Source organism: Rutilus rutilus (assembly GCF_951802725.1).
Source record: "Rutilus rutilus genome assembly, chromosome: 20".
In the NCBI taxonomy this organism is placed as follows: Eukaryota; Metazoa; Chordata; class Actinopteri; order Cypriniformes; family Leuciscidae; genus Rutilus; species Rutilus rutilus.
Genome location: NC_140225.1, coordinates 525001 through 544285, shown reverse-complemented (window position 1 = coordinate 544285; position 19285 = coordinate 525001). Strand labels below are relative to the sequence as shown.

The 19285-nt window shown below is 38.8% G+C and overlaps 1 protein-coding gene across 1 annotated transcript in view; it reads left to right on the top strand.

Annotated features, from left to right (window-relative positions):
• Window positions 1-16817: 16817 nt before the first annotated feature.
• Window positions 16818-19285, top strand: part of LOC311280286 (L-threonine ammonia-lyase) — a 16832-nt gene continuing 14364 nt past the window's right edge. The window contains exon 1 of the mRNA XM_084392314.1: window positions 16818-17024. Within this exon, the coding sequence (XP_084248440.1) occupies window positions 16915-17024 (110 nt within the window). The 5' untranslated portion in view covers window positions 16818-16914. The remainder of the gene's footprint in view (window positions 17025-19285) is intronic.

Genomic DNA, 19285 nt, shown 5'->3' with positions numbered 1-19285 from the left:
TACGCATCCACGGTCCAATCAGTGTCTACGTCACGGCTCTCAGCCCGCCCTCTGTTCGTTGATTGGCCGGCTGTTTTCAGGCCGGAGAAAACGGAAAGCTATTACGCTTTCTCAGACTGAATACAGAAGTGAAGTAGGAAGTCTGACGTAGTCAGGCTAACAAGATCTTGTCTTGATGTTAAAGTAGTGCATATTTACAGATATTAATAATAATTTGAAGCGAAAGTGAAAATAGCCTGTATTTGAACGATATTCCAGAACCGTCAGCAAGCTGACTATCCGGATGCAGTGAATGTTTATATGGTTGTCAATAAATGGGACGCTAAATATCATTTTGGTTTTAATAAGAACCAGAACGCGACAAGCTCGTAATAGGAAATTTCCAATAGCAAGTGAAGGCATCATAATCATAGACCCATGAACCCACAGCTATGATGATGATGATGATGATGATGATGATGATGGCGTTTCCTGGAATATATTTGTCTCTTGTCGCTGCTTTGAAACCTTCCTCTCTTCTCACATGTTGCCAAATTACCTTTCTGACTGTTAGACTTCTTAAACTAGCATTCAGTGAAGGGTTTGATGAGCCGTGAACCCTTCATCTCTGCTGCTTACTCTATAGGACACCAGTTTAAGATTATTTATAGCTGACAGACAGTAGCATGTGTGTGTGTGTGTGTGTGTTTGAGGATGTGTGTGTTACGTGCTTCAGTAGTTTCCCGAGGTCTCTTTAGTGTAGCATTAGTAGGAATAACCGAAAGCGTGTTGATGTCGGCACACGTGTAGCGTTCGTTACACTGCAGAAAACATGTTCTTCTGTTTCTGTCTCGTTTTCTGCACAAATATCTAAACATTCATAATCAACCGGAGAAGAAACATGACTGAAGATATTAAAATGATTTAAAAGTGAAGTGAGTTTGTGCTTAAAACAAGAACAAATATCTGCCAATGGGATAAAAACAAATCTGATTGTTTTTCCTTTGAATTAAGTTTATTTTTCTGATTAATTTTTATAGAAAAAAATGTCAGAAATGAAGACATTATTATCTGGTAATTCTGCTTCTTCTCTTGATTTAAGAATGTTTAGACATGAGCGCTGGAGAACAGGACAGAAACATGAGGAAGAAGAAGAAGACTTCTGCAGTGAACTGTAAACTCCAGCGCTTCATCATGTAAAACATGTACATAGTGAAAGCTCCAGTATTTCTCCACAGTTTTATGTGGATGTGCTGACATAAGCGAGTGTGTAGACCATAATAAGAGGTTTTATGAAGCGACGTCTTCATATCATGTTGTTTAAAATCTCTTTCAAGTGTGCAGGCACAACTTGTAGGCAAATACGCCAAAGCTTTTGTACCATTTGCATAGCCATTTCTAATATAAATGAGTGCCTGTGTGTGTGTGTGTGTGTGTGTGTGTGTGTGTGTGTGTGTGTGTGTGTGTGTGTGTGAGAGAGAGATAGAGTGAGAGAGTGAGTGTGTGTTTGTGAGTGAGTAAGTGTGTGTGTGTGTGTGTGTGTGTGTGAGAGAGATAGAGTGAGAGAGAGTGTGTGTTTGTGAGAGTGTGTGTGAGTGTGTGTTTGTGAGAGTGTGAGTGTGTTTGTGAGTGAGTGTGTGTGAGTATGTGTTTGTGTGAGTGAGTGTGTTTGTGTAAGTGAGTGAGTGAGTGAGAGTGTGTGTGTGTGTGTGTGTGTGTGTGTGTGTGAGTGAGTGTGTGTTAAGATTGTGAGTGAGTGAGTGTGTTAAGATTATGAGTGAGTGAATGAGTGAGTGAGTGTGTGAGTGAGTGTGTGTGTTAAGATTGTGAGTGAGTGAGTGTGTTAAGATTATGAGTGAGTGAATGAGTGAGTGAGTGTGTGAGTGAGTGTGTGTGTTAAGATTGTGAGTGAGTGAGTGTGAGTGAGTTAGTGCGTGTGTTGATTGTGAGTGAGTGTGTGTTTGTGAGTGTGTGAGTGAGTTAGTGCGTGTGTTAAGATTGTGAGTGAGTGAGTGAGTGAGTGAGTGTGTGAGTTAGTGCTTGTGTTAAGATTGTGAGTGAGTGTGTTTGTGAGTGTGTGAGTTAGTGCGTGTGTTAAGATTGTGAGTGAGTGAGTGTGTGAGTTAGTGCGTGTGTTAAGATTGTGAGTGAGTGTGTGTTTGTGAGTGAGTGTGTGTTTGTGAGTGATTGTGTGAGTGAGTTAGTGCGTGTGTTAAGATTGTGAGTGAGTGAGTGAGTGAGTGCGTGTGTTAAGATTGTGAGTGAGTGAGTGAGTGTGTGAGTTAGTGCGTGTGTTAAGATTGTGAGTGTGTGAGTGAGTTAGTGCGTGTGTTAAGATTGTGAGTGAGTGTGTGTGTTAAGATTGTGAGTGAGTGAGTGAGTGAGTGTGTGTGTGAGTTAGTGTGTAAGATTGTGAGTGAGTGCGTGTGTGTGTGTGTGTGTGCGTGTGTTAAGATTGTGAGTGAGTGTGTGTTTGTGAGTGTGAGTGAGTGTGTGAGTGAGTTAGTGCGTGTGTTAAGATTGTGAGTGAGTGTGTGTGTTAAGATTGTGAGTGAGTGAGTGAGTGAGTGTGTGTGTGAGTTAGTGCGTGTGTTAAGATTGTGAGTGAGTGAGTGAGTGAGTGAGTGAGTGAGAGTGTGTGTGTGTGTGTGTGTGTGTGTGTGTGTGTGTGTGTGTGTGTGTGTGTGTGTGTGTGTGTGTTAAGATTGTGAGTGAGTGAGTGAGTGAGTGTGTGTGCATGCATGTGAGTGTCTGTTGATTAGCGCTTAAAGCCCATAGAAACAGTAACATTTGTAAACAAGCATTTATTGTAATAAGTAAAATATTGGAATGTTTTTGAAATACTATAACAGTAACATTAGTCAGAGAAGTGGAAGATTCCGCGGAGAATCTGAAGTCCTGCATGTTCCAGTCGATCATTCGAGCAGAAGTGTGTGTGTGTGTGTGTGTGTGTGTGTGTGTGTGGGTGTGTGTGTGATGACGTGTGTTTCTGCACGGATGAGTCCAGTTTCTGCTCAGTCTGTCATGAATCCTCGCGGACTGATCTATGAAGACAGACTTATATTGTGATCCATTGTAATGTGGACGGCATGATACTGTACGTAAACATAGATCTCTTGAATATTTTGGCAACCCATAGATTTTGACGATCATTAAAGTATGAATAAAGTATTAACATGCTTTTGTGTCGGTTTATTTCTTAATAAAGCGCGCGTGTGTGTGTGTGTGTGTGTGTGTGTGTGTGTGTGTGTGTGTGTGTGTGTGTGTGTGTGTGTGAAGAGTCACAGTAGAACTGAAGTGTTTCTGTATCGTGTGTGAGACTGAAGATGATTTCTGCTGATGTTCACGATACAAACATACAGACGAAATAAACATTTGACAACAAATCCCACATAAAGTCACTGTTAAATGTGATTAGTTGACTTTAAAGAAAGAATAGAATATCAGAGAGGTAAACAGAGTTCACTTACAAAGGTAATTAAATAGTTCTGAGTTTAGTGTCGGCCCACACACTGTTGTTCATCTCACATGCAGAAAAACAGTGAAACAAACTCATTTAATAACTGCAGGTGTGCGTAATATTCTGTCAGATAATCTCACTTTATTAACCAAAATATTTTGCTGCTGACCTTCGATGATCCATTTCAACCAGACTAGTAAGCAAAAAACGACTTTAGATAAACATCACATTTGTGTTTCATTTTGTAGTTTTTATTGCTGTAGTAATTGTTGAACCTTTTGTAGAGCGGCGCCCTCTACTGTCCAGGAGTGAACCTGCGTTTGAGGATTATTCAGATCACTTCCGGTGTGGAAGGGACAACTTTTTTTTCTTTCTTTTTTTTTTAAATAAAGCAAGCCCAGCACAACTGAGAAAAAGTAATGCAAAAGTAACAACGTTACTTTGCATAACAATTCTCTAGAAAAATAAGTAATGTAATTAGTTACTTTTTTAGGGAGTATTATTCAATATTGTAACGCATTACTTTTAAAAGTAACTTTCCCCAACACTGATAGTTTAGGCTTTACAGAAGGCAGTTCTCACTTTCTCAATATGAATTAAAATGACTTAAAACAAGGACTTAAATAGTGTTAACAAGTATTAAAATGAGCTGAAACAACTAAACTGCTTCTGGTCTTTGACAACAGGATTCCCACAGTCTTGGAAAACTGGGAAATGTGATTGATTTTTCTAGTTATGAAAAGCTCTCAAGCTCTACACTGCAAAGAATGCTTTTCTAACTCTGTATTTTTGTCTTGTTTCCAGTCCAAATATCAAACATTTCTTAAATCAAGATGCATTTACTAGATGAGTAAACTGCCATAAGATATTATATCTTGTTTTCCGCGGGAATTAATCAAAATTAAGTGAGTTTTAGCTTAAACAAGCAAAATGATCAGCCAATGGGGTGAGAAAAATAATCTTGTTTCTGTTTAAATTAAGATTATTTTTCTCACCCCATTGGCTGATCATTTTGCTTGTTTAAGCAAAAACTCACTTAATTTTGATTAATTCCCCTGAAAACAAGACATAATATCTTATGGCATTATACTCATCTAGTAAATGCATCTTAATTTAAGAAATGTTTAATATTTGGACTGGAAACAAGACAAAAATACTGAGTAAAAAGAGCATGTTTTGCAGTGTAAGGGTTAGAAAAAATCATGCAGATTCATTGGTGAAAAACAGCAAGAACCCTGAAAAACATCTGGATTCCTGAATTTTATTTTCATTTTAATCATAATTATTATAGTTAGTAATTCTAGTCTATAGATTCTGTAAATTAAAAGAAAAAGACAGAACAATAATATCATTACAGCAGATAAACCAGAGGAAATATATTGACCTGAATATTGTGAAATATTCACTACATAAATGATGTTCTTCCTCATTTAGTGGAGAATCAGAATAACTGAAGATAGAAGTCTTGCTTTCTGAAACATTAAGTGAGTTTGTGCTTAAAACAAGAACAAATATCTGATCAGTGATCAGAAAAATAATCTTAATTCACTTCATTTTGATACATTTCTCACTTGACATCTTCACTGCAAAAAAAAGTTATTGTTACTCAGTATTTTTGTCTTGTTTCCAGTCCAAATATCAAAATATATTAAATCAAGATGCATTTACTTAATAGTAAAATGCCATAAGATATGTCTTGTTTTCTGGGAAATTAAGTGAGTAAAAATGTAAAAATGTAAAAATTTAAGTGAGTTTTTGCTTAAAAAAGGCTAAATTATCTGACAATGGAGTGAGAAATATAATCCTTTCTGTTTGAATTAAGATTATTTTTCTTACTCCATTGGCAGATAATTTTGCTTGTTTTAAGCAACAACTCACTTAATATTGATTAATTCCCCTGGAAAACAAGACATAATATCTTATGGCATTATACTCATCTAGTAAATGCATCTTGATTTAAGAAATGTTTGATATTTGGACTGGAAACAAGACAGAAATACTGAGTAAGAAGAGCATGTTTTGCAGTGTTCAGTCGTTCTGCTTCTCCAGTGCTGCTCTTCAGTCATTTTAGACCGAAAACATTTACGTTTTGGTTTTTTTGAATTTTTTACTTCATCAGAATAGTACGAAACTTGGTAAAGGTTTAGGCACTGGCTATATGAACACACAAAATAAAATCCTGGACATGATTGGAACAGGTTAAATGGTCCTGAAAACCGTCACACTTTTGAGCTCCTCGCGGTCAGAAATGACGCATTGTAGATGAATGAGAGTTTCCTCTAGTGGAAGCGTTTGGTACTGCAGCCGAACAACATCTCACTGAAAGATCATTTATGACATATCAAGCTTAAATTTGGAACACAAATTGTTTGGATTTATTGCTTTGATTTTCTCACAGTTTTAGAGTAAAACGTGTTTTTGATAATATATATTTCATATAAAAAAAATTTTATTTAGTATTTTTGTGCATTTTTCATAACAATAACACGTAAAATTCTGTTACTTTTTAAAACTTCTTTCACTTCAGCAATAATCTGCCAAGTATCGTCTTTGAAAAGAGATCAAACTTACGTCTGTCGCTCTAAAGCGTTCAAGATTTACGGCAGTTTAAGATATAAATAAAATGTTCAGGTCTATGCTCAAAAAGTGAATAAATGGATTATAAATACAGCGTAAATATAATTAAGTATAAAAAAATCCCCTAAAAATACAAAATATTATATAAAATAATGATTTAATAAAACATTTTAGACCGACACGTGACGAGCACCAGAGGGTTAAGGATGTTTAGATATTTCTGCTGGAAAATAAGACAGAAACATTGAGGAAGAACATCATTTGTTGCAGTCCCAGACAGCAGCACGGTGTCGGCCCACATCCGGCACGCGTCGAATCCACATGTACCGAATGTGGGCCGGATCTGGGCCGACACTGTCACTGTCTGAGGTGTAACGAGGGAACTTGGAGTCGGAGAGCTTGAGAGTCGCTGCTTTAAGGGCTTAACGGTGTGTAGATGCCATGAAGGTGATGGTGAATCTGAATGTCGTGAGCTGTGATGATCACGGGTTCGGGGGCTCGTCCAGCAGGTCTATAGGTGACCCGTCCACCAGGGGGCTCCACTCACGGGCCTCCAGCTCCTCCATCAGCCGATCCAGCTCCTCCTGCAGCTTCTGAACGCCGGACTCCAGACGCTGGACCACAGAAGAAGAAGAAGGAACACGTCAACATCAAGCGGACTCAAACGTACGGCTGCGTCCGATGGGAAATATGTGATTTCCCAGACAGCAACATAGTGTCGGCCCAGATCCGGTACGCATCTGGAACACGTGGATTCAACACGTGCCGGATCTGGGCCGGATCTAAACATTCTTAAATCAAGATACATTTACTGGAGAAGAAGCGAAATGACTGAAGATATTAAGTGAGAAATGTATCAATATTAAAGGTGCAGTGTGTTAGAATGACATCTAGTGGTCGAGATAGGTACTGCAGGCCAGGTTCAAAATATCAGGGATCGTTGTTTCCCCGCCTCCTCAGACTCGACTCTCACGGGTCGCCAATTTGAGCACGCAACAGGAACGAGCGCAACTGACAACGAAAGCCGAGGAGACTCACAGACCGTTAGCTGATGAGTTGATTTATCCGTGTTTTAATATGCTCTCGTTCAGAGAGATTTTTCGATGGATATCGAGGCTTTTTAGGTTGTGTGGAATCTGCAATCTCTGGCCAGTTTGTTTGCTCGTTTCCATGGCTACGATACGCCGTGTTTCCCGCCAACTGGCATCCAGGGGTGTCGAAATACTATTGGCTGAGCTGGCAGTGGGCGGAGTCACAGACCAAAACAAAAACCGACTGACAACACGGAAGGTGTAAAATAATAAGTAAAATAACTGTAGAAGTGTTTATCAGAGACACGAGTATGTGAACTTACATACAGCACCTTTAAGTGAATTAAGTTTGATTTTTCTGACCACACTGACAGATATTTGTTCTTGTTTTAAGCACAAACTCCACTTTGATCATTGTTTTAGAAAGCAAGACTTAATATCTTCAGCCATTTTCTCCAGTAAATGCCCAGACAGCAGCAGTGTCGGCCCAGACTCGGCCCACATCCGGTGCACGTTTAATCCACACGATCTGGGCCGAAACGATGTTGCTGTCTGGGATGTGTGTTAAAACCAGCACATATAATCTCTGAAGCGCTCTATAACTAAGCAAGAAACTAGAAAACTTTAACTACTATGTACTAACATTTAAATGAATTATTTGATACATTTTTAATTTTTACATAATTGTATTAAAAATATATATTAAAGATATTTCTGAGCATTACAAATTATGCAAAAATCTCAATGTCTCGTGACGTGTGTAGTAGAAACGTCTAAAAATATACTGGGAAAAAAAAGAGATTTGGGACATTGCAAAATATAAACTGTATTATAACTGTAAAATATAAACCCAGCTCTTCATATGAAGTACAAGCACGTCCAACTTTATTCACACACATACCGAATAATCCGTGATATAAATATACAGCGATATATCAAGATCAAATATCTGCCTAATTTGAAGTAAAAACAGGATTATTGTTCTGACTCCACTGGCAGATCTTTGATCTGGTCTTAGTTTTGACACATTGTTTCAGAGTAAATCAAACACTCCTGACAGTGGATCAGGTTTATGAGTGACGTCACCTCCTCGACGCCGTCCATTCGCTCGTGAAGAGCCTTCTGATCCTGACAGGCGTTAGAGCTGCTCGTCTGTGGCCCTGTGACACACACACACACACACACACACACCTGAGTCACTGAAAACACATTAACATCAATCATACGGAAAAACCAATCAGAGGACAGTAAAGATTCACACAATCATCTGCAGTTACAATATCATCATCTGAATAATGCTGACAACAGATGATGTCAGCTCACACACACACACACACACACACACACACACACACACAGCAAAAATGATGCTGTTCTTCCACAGTGTTTCTGTCTTGTTTTCCAGCACAAATATCTAAACATTCTTAAATCAAGACACATTTAGGAGAAGTTTGTTATTATATGATAAGCACATTTACACATTAAGAAAAAAAACTCTGTAAATCATAACCTAAAACTTTGAAATTATGACATACTAATTCATAATTATAAGATGAAAAGTCTAAATTATGATATAAAAAGTCAACATTTTTATATAGTAAAATCTAAATTAGGACAGTATTTCAACTTTAGTCATAATAAAAAAAAAATATATCAATTACAATTTATGGTATAACCTTGACTATGTTATAATTTAGCCTTTTTAAGTCATAATTTCAATTTAGTATGTTATCATTTTGACTTTTTTGTCTTAATTTAGATTTTTTTTATGCTATAATTTTGACTTTTAAAGTTATAATTTCAGTTGTTATAATTTTGACTTTTTGTCATTTTCACCTTTTTAAGACATAATTTCGACTTTATTGTCATAATTTTGATTTATGCTATGACCTTAGAATGTCATAATTTTGACTTTTAAAATCATAATTTCAACCTAGTATGTTTAATTTTATGTAAATGTTTTACTTTTTGTCAGAATTTTGACTTTTCACACCAGAATGTGAACTTTTTAAGTTATATTTCAATTTAGTATGTTATAATTTTTACTTTTTTTGTCTTAATTTTGATTTTTTTTTATTCCATAATTTTGACTTTTTAAGTCATAATTTCAATTGTTAAAATTTTTACTTTTTGTCAATTTCAACTTTTAAATTCATAATTTCAACTTAGTATGTTAAAATTTAAAAAAAAAATCAGAATTTCATTTTTTAATGGCATAGTTTTGCCCTTTTAAGTCAATTTCAACTTAGTACATTATAATTTTGACTTAAATTTCATAATTGTACTTTTTATGCAATAATTTTGCCTTTTTAAGTCATACTTAACTTTAATAAGTCATAATTATGTTTAAATCATAATTTCCATTAAGTGTTATAATTTTGATTTTTTTTTTTAATATTACAAATGATCATTTCGATTTTTTTATATAACCTTGACTTAATGTCATAATTTCAACTTTTTAACACCAGAATTTTGACTTTTTCTTCAACTTACTATGTTATAATTTTGGATTTTTGTCACAATTTTGACTTTTTATGTCATAATTTAGACTATTTATTTAATAATTTTGCCCTTTTTAATTATAATTTATTAATAACTTATAATAATATAATAACTTAGTATGTTTAATTTAGTTCATTTTTTACTTTTTGTCCAAATATCGAATTTATCGACTTTTTATGTCATAATTGTGATTTTCGTTCTATAATTATGATTTACTAAAACATGATTTTATTTCTTATGTGGCGGCAATGGGCTTCCATATTATTAAGATATTAGTATGAAAAAAATATCGAAATGAAGTGAGTTTATGCTTGAAAAATATCTGCCAATGGAGTCAGAAAAATAACCAGGACAGAAACACTGAGGAAGAAGGTCGTTTTCTCCAGTCTCTCACTCACACACACACACACACACACACACAGCTTTTACAGCAGCTCTTTAAGCTCTCAGGGCTTGTTATGTTTCACGAGTTTTCCCGCAGGATTCCCACCTCCACAGTCTTTGATGTTTCTGCATTAAACTCTCTGTCGTGAGCTGCACTTTAATAGATCTCCTGTAAGTGAGGATGAGCCCGTTAAACACAGCGAGAGTAAACCAGCACACAGAGATCACGTGTTTCTGATCTGACGTCAGATCCGCATCAGCACTGTCAGTCACACACACAGATGAGGACCTGTGTGTATCAGTGTCCTTATAGTTCACTAAAACTAAAACCATAACAAAAAAACAAGAAAATGTTACATGAAGTTAAATTTTAAAAATAACACACTCCCTGAAACGCCTCCACTGTAGTCTTGAGTTTCTTCCGGGAACGAACACGTCACAATATTCCTCATTATAATAATTCATACGCAGAATAAAGGGGCGGGGCCTGGTTGAGTTAGTTAGTAGTGTGTTAAACCGGTGGTTATGGTAAGGGGCGGGGCATTTCCCAAACACGACCAATCACAACACACTGCTCCAGCCAACCAATCAGAGCACAGTGTGCTTTTCAGAAGGAGGGGCTTCATAGAGACAGGAAGTGAACAGAGCGTTCCTGACAGACTGGGAAGAGAGGAGCCGCAACAATGGAGAATATGAGGAGAATAATCAACATTCAAGTTCTAGTCGAGCCTGAAGACATCATCACGACTTTGTGAAAAGGTATAATAGGTCCTCTTTAAAAAAAGAGGTTCTCTTGATATAAGAATGTTTAGATATTACTAATAAACAAGAAAAAAAAACAAGATCTGTGGTGTATATGTGTGTAATCTGACATCTGGCTTGTTTTCTCTGTTTCGGTTCTGCTGATATAAAAACTAATAAAAACAATATTGTAGAAGAATAAAGTGAGTCATAGCCAAACACAAGAGAAAGGTTCTTATGGGTTTATGGGTAGAGCTGGTCATTCCATGAGCGTGAGATCACACACACACACACACACACACACACACACACATGACGAATCTCTCACTGACACTGAGATCCACTCGGATCTGGATTTGAGGACGGGAACATGAAGCTTCAGGGTTCTGGATGGACTCCAGTAGATCATGTGTGAAATCTCCTGTGTTTCTGCGGTTCTGTCAGTCATACAGCGCTGAACACACACACACACACACACACACACACACACACACACACACACACACACACACACACACACACACCTAATCAGAACCAGATGTTCCAGTCGCAATTACTCTCTCTCTCTCTCTCTCTCTCTCACACACACTTAACACACACAAACACAAACACTCTCTCTCACACTCACTCACTCACTCACTCACTCACACACACACACACACACACACACACACACACACACACACACTCTCTCTCACACTTGCACACACTCAACACACATACACTCTCGCTCACACACACACACACTCAGTCACTCACACACACACACACACACTCTCTCTCTCTCTCTCTCACACTTGCACACACTCAACACACATACTCTCTCTCTCTCACACACACAAACACACTCTCTCTATCTCTCTCTCTCACACACACACTCTCTCTCTCTCTCTCTCTCTCTCTCTCTCACACACACACACTCTCTCTCTCTCTCTCTGTCTCTCACACACACACACAATCTGAAAACACAGATCGACATGATCCTCACAGACAACGGCTGCATGTCAAACTCATAAACACGAGCTCCAGCCAATCCGCGGTCTTACCTGCGAGAATCTGACCAATGAGGAAGAGCGTCAGCAGCGCGACACGGGTTGACCAGCGGCCCATGACGTCACGCCTGTCACAAACACCGAGAAACGAGCAGAAGAAGAGCAGATCCTCCGTTTACACTGAAGCGTGTCTCTCGATTCACTGCTTTCCTGATGAAAACACAGAGCAGAAGTGGAGGAGGAGGAGGGAGCGAGCGGGTGGGTCTCCTGTACCGGAGCCAAACACACTGAGACATGCAGACATGAGTCCAACAGCAGAACCCCTTTGAGCTCTAATAGGCCTCCTGAGATAATGATTTTAAAGGGGTGGTATAATGCGCTTTTCACAAGATGTCAAATAAGTCTCTGATGTCCCCAGAGTGTGTGTGTGAAGTTTTAGCTCTAAATACCCCACAGGTATATAGCATGTTAAAGTTGTCACTTTTTGAGGGTGAGCAAAAACACACAATTTTTGTGTGTGTCCCTTTAAATGCAAATGAGCTGCTGCTCCCGGCACAGGGGGCGGAGCTACAAGAGCTCATATGCTTTTACGTCACACACACGCACTGAACATTTTAAAAACTTTTAGCCTTTTAAGAAGAAGTGACAACATGTAGAAGCAACAGGACATTTCTGAACGGTTAGTTGATGAATTTATGTATCTGATGTGTAGTTATCTTCTAGTCATTGATTAGCATATTCTGTCATGATAATCTATAAATCGTGTTCAGGGGGCGGGGTTTATGTAAATTCTAGGGTTGGTGATGTCACTGACCCGGGAGGAATGTGGTGTAGTCTCTACCAGCCGTTTGTTGTAGTTCTTAAAAAGCGATTTCTGTAAAAGCAAATCTCTCCCTTTGAGCATCATAACTTTGCAGATGTTGTTTATGCTCAAACAGCAACATTACACACGAACTACAGTTAGAAAAGTCAAATCATAATCAACCACCCCTTTAACTTAATATTTCAATAGTTTAACATGTTAAACATTCTCTGATCAACTGTATGTCTGGTTAACTAACTGTCTCTGATGTCAGTTAATGGTCACATGACATGCCAGCGAACTAATGCAATATTTAATCATTTTTATTGTGTTTTTATTAATTAATTATTTATTGTTCCATGTGGTTGCTAGGGCGTTGTTAGGTGGTTTCTATGGTGTTCCTAGGCTGTTATGTGTGGCTGCTAGGGTAAGGGTGGTTATGCAGTATTTTATTATTCATTATTTTAATTATAAGTATTATTTTATTAATATTACATTTTAATATTAGCTTCAAATTATTAGTTTTTTATCAACTGAAGAACCCTAGTTTGATCATCACAGAACTATTACTATTTTATATATATATATATATATATATAGATATAGATCACACACACACACACACACACACACACACACACACACACATATATATATATATATATATATTCAGACTGTCATTCTGTAATAAATTCAACACACTCAAAACTCATTATGAACATTTAAGAATTACAGGGAATAAAAAAAGCTTTTTTGCTGAAATGTGTGTGTAAATCATTCCCAGAGTCTGTGCAGAAGATGAACAGTAATGAGACACAGCAAACACACATCATCATCATCATCATCATCATGGTCCTGAGGCAGTGGATCACAGTAAACATGTCCGTCTAGATTAGACTGGAGCAGCTCTAATGAGACACAGACCAAATCAAGGTCACTGGTGTTGTTATTATTATTAATATGACACAATAAACAGCTGAACTCAGAGCAATCCACAACACAACTAGATCTTTGCATTTTCTGACAAAAGCACATATGGTACCTGTGTAAAACCTGCCACCATGTTGCTAGGGTGTTTTAGGTGACTGGTAGGCTATTTTGAATGGTTGCTAGGCTGTTCTTTGTGGTTGCTAGGGTGTTCTTTGTGGTTGCTAGGGTGTTGATAAGCTGTTCTGTGTGGTTGAAAAGGTGTTGCTATGCAGTAGCTAGGGTGCTCGGTGAGGTTGCTAGGGCGTTGAATTGCAGTTGATATGTGGTTGCTAGGTTGCTCTGTGTTGTTGTTAAGGTGTTGCTAGTCTGTTCTGGGTGGTTGGTATGCTATTTTGAGTGGTTGCTGTCTGTTCTTTGTGGCTGCGATGGCTTGGCTATGGAGTTGTTATGGTGTTGTTAGACTGTTCTGGGTGGTTGCTAAGCCATTGCTATGCAATAGCTAGGTGGTTGTTAGGCTTTTCTGTGTGGTTGTAGGCCATTTTTAGTGGTTGCTAGGGTGTTGCCAGGCTTTTTCTGTTTGGTTGCTAGGGTGTTGCTATGTAGTTGCTATGTGGTTGCATGGGTGTTTGGGGTGTTTGCTAGGGCAATGCAATTGCTAGGGTGTCCTGTGTTGTTGCTAGGGTGTTGCTAGGCTGTTCTGCATGGTTGCTAGGCAGTTCTAGATTGCAATTGTATGCTATTTTAAATGGGTGTTGCCAGGCTTTTCTGTATGGTTGCTATGGTGTTGCTATGCAGTTGCTAGGGTGTTGCTAGGTTGTTCAATGTGGTTGCTGGGGTGTTGCTATGCAGTTGCTTGGGAGTCTTGTGTGGTTGCTAGGGTGTTGCTAGGTTGTTCTGTGTGGTTGCTGGGGTGTTGCTATGCAGTTGCTAGAGTGTCTTGTGTGGTTGCTAGGGTGTTGCTAGGTTGTTCTGTGTTGTGTCTAGGTTTTTTTTTCCTGTCTGGTTTGAAAAGAGTCTTAGTGATCTTTTGATCTTCCTCCTTCAGTGTGTGTCTGTGGGATTTTCTTACCTGTTTTCTGGTCCAGCAGGTGAAATGGTGCGTCTGATTGAGTAAAGCAGCATCACACACTCCTCAAAAACACACATGATTTGAGCAATCATTCATTCCACATGAACTGTCCTAAAAAACACACACTGATTGTTAGTATGACAGCAGCGTAAGAAACAGAGTGAAAGTTCAGCCGCAGGTTTTCAAGGGTAAAGTTCAGAGTGCACAAAGCTACTTAAGAAGTAAATGACTCACAACGGGACTGAAGATAACCTGAGACAAAGACACACTCTCTGATAGCTGATCTCTGCTTATCTTTTATCTTCTCCTCTGTGCTTTGATGAGATCTGGCTGATTAACTGCGATCGGATTCCTAATCCATACATCTATTTGTTCTTAAACTTTCTGAGCTTTCTGAGTATTACATTATTTGTGCCGTCCCACGGCTAGAATCTGCTGAAAGTGTTTCTTGGCTCCATCTCTGTATTGACTTCTCTCTTGGCCGGACTTGCATCCTTTTCTTTTTCCTGGAATGGTCATCAGAGGGATGGACTCGCACAACAGTGATCCTCCTTCGGGATCTTCTTCAGCCCTTGTTAGTTGTGTGTGACGTATTGAGGCTGTCAGGAGTGTGATGTCTGGGGTTAGTGTGCGTCTGTAAATCTCGTCTGCACATGTACGTCTGCTGGATAAAGAGAGAGACGGAGCAAATGTTTTATTACAACCTCCATAAAACACGTCCTGTGGATGAATAATAGCAGTATGCATGAAAGCGCTTTCTTTTTACATTTTATACAAAATTTGAACGTTTTTGTGAGAATTCTGTCAACAGGGGCTGAAAGCAAAGACCCAAACCGATCAATCTGTTCCTGGTTAGTGATGTACTGAAACCTCTATAGCACTATCATTCAGTGCTAAAGTTGAGTGTATAATGCAGCGTTTGTGCTCCAGACATGAATGATTCCTCAAATCTTGTGTTGCAACTTTACTGACTGATCAGACGCAACATTTTCACCTTAGCAACACCCTAGCAACTACACAGAACACATTAGCAACACCTTAGCAATCACACAGAACACCCCGGCAACACTGTAGAGAACACACAACACACCTTAGCAACACCCTAGCAACCACACAGAACACATTATCAACACTCTAGCGACCACACAGAACATCTTAGCAACACCTTAGCAACCACACAGAACACCCTAGAAACACCCTAAGCACACAGAACACCCCAGCAACACTCCAGCGACCACACAGAACATCTTAGCAACACCTTAGCAACCACACAGAACACCCTAGGCACACAGAACACCCCAGCAACACTCTAGCGACCACACAGAACATCTTAGCAACACCTTAGCAACCACACAGAACACCCTAGAAACATCCTAGGCACACAGAACACCCCAGCAAAACTCTAGCGACCACACAGAATGCCTTAGCAACAACCTAGCAACCACACAGAACACATTATCAACACTCTAGCGACCACACACAGAACATCTTGGCAACACCCTATTAACTACACAGAACACCCTAGCAACACCCTAGCCACACATATCACCCTAGCAACAGCCTAGCCACACATAATACCCTAGAAACACTCTAGAAACCACACAGAACACCTTAGCAGCAACCTAGCAACTACTCAGAACACCCTAGGAGCACAGAACACCCCAGAAACACTCTAGCAACTACATAGGACACACTAGCAGTACCATAGCCACACAGAACACTCTAACAACTACACAGAATACCTTGGCAACACCATAGCAACCACACAAGACACCTTAGCAATCACACAGAACACCCCGGCAACACTGTAGAGACCACACAACACACCTTAGCAACACCCTAGCAACCACACAGAACACCCTTGCAACACAGAAAACCCCAGCAACACCAAAGCGACCACACAGAACACCATAGCAACACCCTAGCAACTACACAGAACACCTTAGCAACACCCTAGCAACTAAACAGAACACCCCAGCACCCATGCTTTTATAAATCATAATTTTTGTTCCACGTCCAAACCTATTTGAGTCTCGTAAAGTCTGTAGCAGCGTAAATGATGCGGGTTGGGTCAGAGGTGATCTGTGATCCTGTCTGAAGAGGATTTGGCCTGTCCTAGAGGTCAGGGCTTGAGGTCTTACGGGGGACACTTTCCTCTGGATGCGAGTCTGAGGTCATCTTTCTCTGGGAAGCATTAAGCCCTCATCTATCCCGTTAGAGTGTCTGATTATACCACGTGAGAGGCGGGTTTAGACCCGGTCTGATACAGGAATAGAGCTGTAGGTGGAGTCCAGCGTGTGATTATGGGTAATCCCTTCTTAAATAACCCTGAGCAGTCAGCTAATGTCCTGTAGGACGTCTGAGAAAAGAGAACGAGGACAATACTGTTGGATACACACACACACACACACACACATACACACACATCAGAGAGCATCAGCTTGAGGATGAATTTCGCAGCACAGTTTTTTGCCAACTTTGCGAGCGACGGCTCACATCCACAAGAGACACGGAGAGGCTTTAATGACAGCGAGGAATATGATCCCTTCTGGCAGAGGTGGGAAACCGTATGTAAATCTGAAACCCTTAGAGTGTGTCCGACACCCAATGCTTCCCAGTGTCCTGTTGAATCTGAGAGATGTGAGGATGAACCGGATGTGGATGAATCTAGAAACCATGTAGCGACTCCCGTTCCTTCATCCAGTGACTCACATTCACCCAGACCTTCCCGTAAAACACCTGAGCGTCGACCCGCTTCTCCTGTAGATCCAGCAGGAACGCCCTCATCCGTAACTTTCCCTCTATTCCCACATCTCGGAGAAAACCCCACTTTCCTATCACTCTTCCAGGCATTAGTGTACATCTTCCTCAGACTCTTCCTCTCCTTCATCCTCCTCTTCCTACCACGGTAAACACCTGAACATGCTAAACAATGCTCTAAAAATATTCTGGAGACTATATGAGGCATAAAAATCTGATTTATCAAATCTGATACTCAACAAAAACACTCAAACTGGTTCAACAAACTGTTCCAGTTTAAACAATGAGATATTATTTCATAAGTCAGGCTTTACGGGGTTAATGTCATGCACTAATAACTCTGTATGTTTCCTCTTAAGAGGACATTAACCCTGTAAAGCCTGACTTATGAAATAATATCTCATTGTTTAAACTGGAACAGTTTGTTGAACCAGTTTGTGTGTTTTTGTTGAGTATCAGATTTGATAAATCAGGCTCATATAGTCTATAGAATATGGAGGAAAACCTGCTCAGCTTTATTCAGAGACTCAAACGGAGCAGAAATATGCTATAGATGCTGATATTCATATGGGTTTATATGGATGCTTGTAATGTAAATCAATGAGATCTTTATAACACTATAGCAGATACTAATAAAATGATATAAATATCAATATCTCCCAATAATCTTATTAAGATGATATTTAATGCTTAGTTTTATGATCTGTAGTTTTAAAACGTATAATGCAATGATTGTATAACGATATAACGTATAACGATGATTGACAGATGAACAAATAACCCTTCCTCAAAAGCCAGATGATTATATTTGATACTCATGATTTTTATAATAAATGATGATGGATAATGAAGTAAACCTGCTTCAGGCCAGCTGAAATATTACTAACAATATCAAAGTTATTCTTACGTTTACTTGATATAAATCACATTTGACAGCAGAAAGACACGTGAAGCTCGAGCTGAAGGACGTTTGTACAGTAATACTAAAAAACTTTTACTGGATAAAACAGACTAAACTATCACTCAGACACAGAAGGACTGGAGGAGATGGAGTGCAGATATCATTAGAGGTCTTATAAATGTGCGTATCAAATATGATACATAGGCTTTATAGGGTTAATCAGAGAGGTTTGGTCAGAGACTGTATTAGACACTGTGACGTAGGAATGAGGTGAAAGCTCAGGCCTGCAGAATACAGCAGATATTAATAGCCTTCAGAACCGGACACATGACCAGAGACACTGGAACACTGACCACTAATGCCAGATTTACACTGCAAAAGTGGAACAGAAGCACTTCTGCTCTGTGTCGTCTTTATACAGACTGTCAAAGCTGATCAGACACATGCATTTAGTCGAACTGTACACCTTCATACTGAGGGCTGAGGAGTGTCAGATCTGGCTTTACACTGAACTGTGATCAGGCACAGAGAAGTGTTCATTCAGGTGTGTGTAAAGACACCTAAGTGAAGGCATTTTACACAGCTGAATTAAGGCTCTTCTGTGCCCGCTCAACATTTATCTATGCAATTTTAATTGCATTTATGCACCTCTGAGCAGCATTAAAGAGTTTGTGTGAATTCACTTAAATGCCACTTCAGATGCAGATTCTGTAGTGCAAATGTGGCTCTATGTTGTTGTCACCTTGATCAAAGCATTCAGTTCATTTATTATGCTGGATTATACATATGATATCAAGAATACATGGTAATCCTTGCTTCAAGCTGTTTTCTAAATGCTTACAAATCTTGTTAATTTGAGTTGAGTAAAGAGTAAACCTCTTCCAGATCATCAGAAACGGCACTGCTTTAACTGTGTTTTGAGTTGGAAATAATCCGAAGTTATCAACAACAGTTCTTGAGAATAATAACGTACTTTTTTTTTTTTTTCACAAATAGGTTAATACAAAAAATGTCAAAATTACAATAAAATAAATAAATATTAATAAATAAAAAATAAATGATTTTGAAAAAAAAATTGTCCTTACAATTAGTCAAAGGTCATCAGACCTGAGCATTATACTGTGCAAATTTTTGTAAAACAAAAATATGATAGTAAA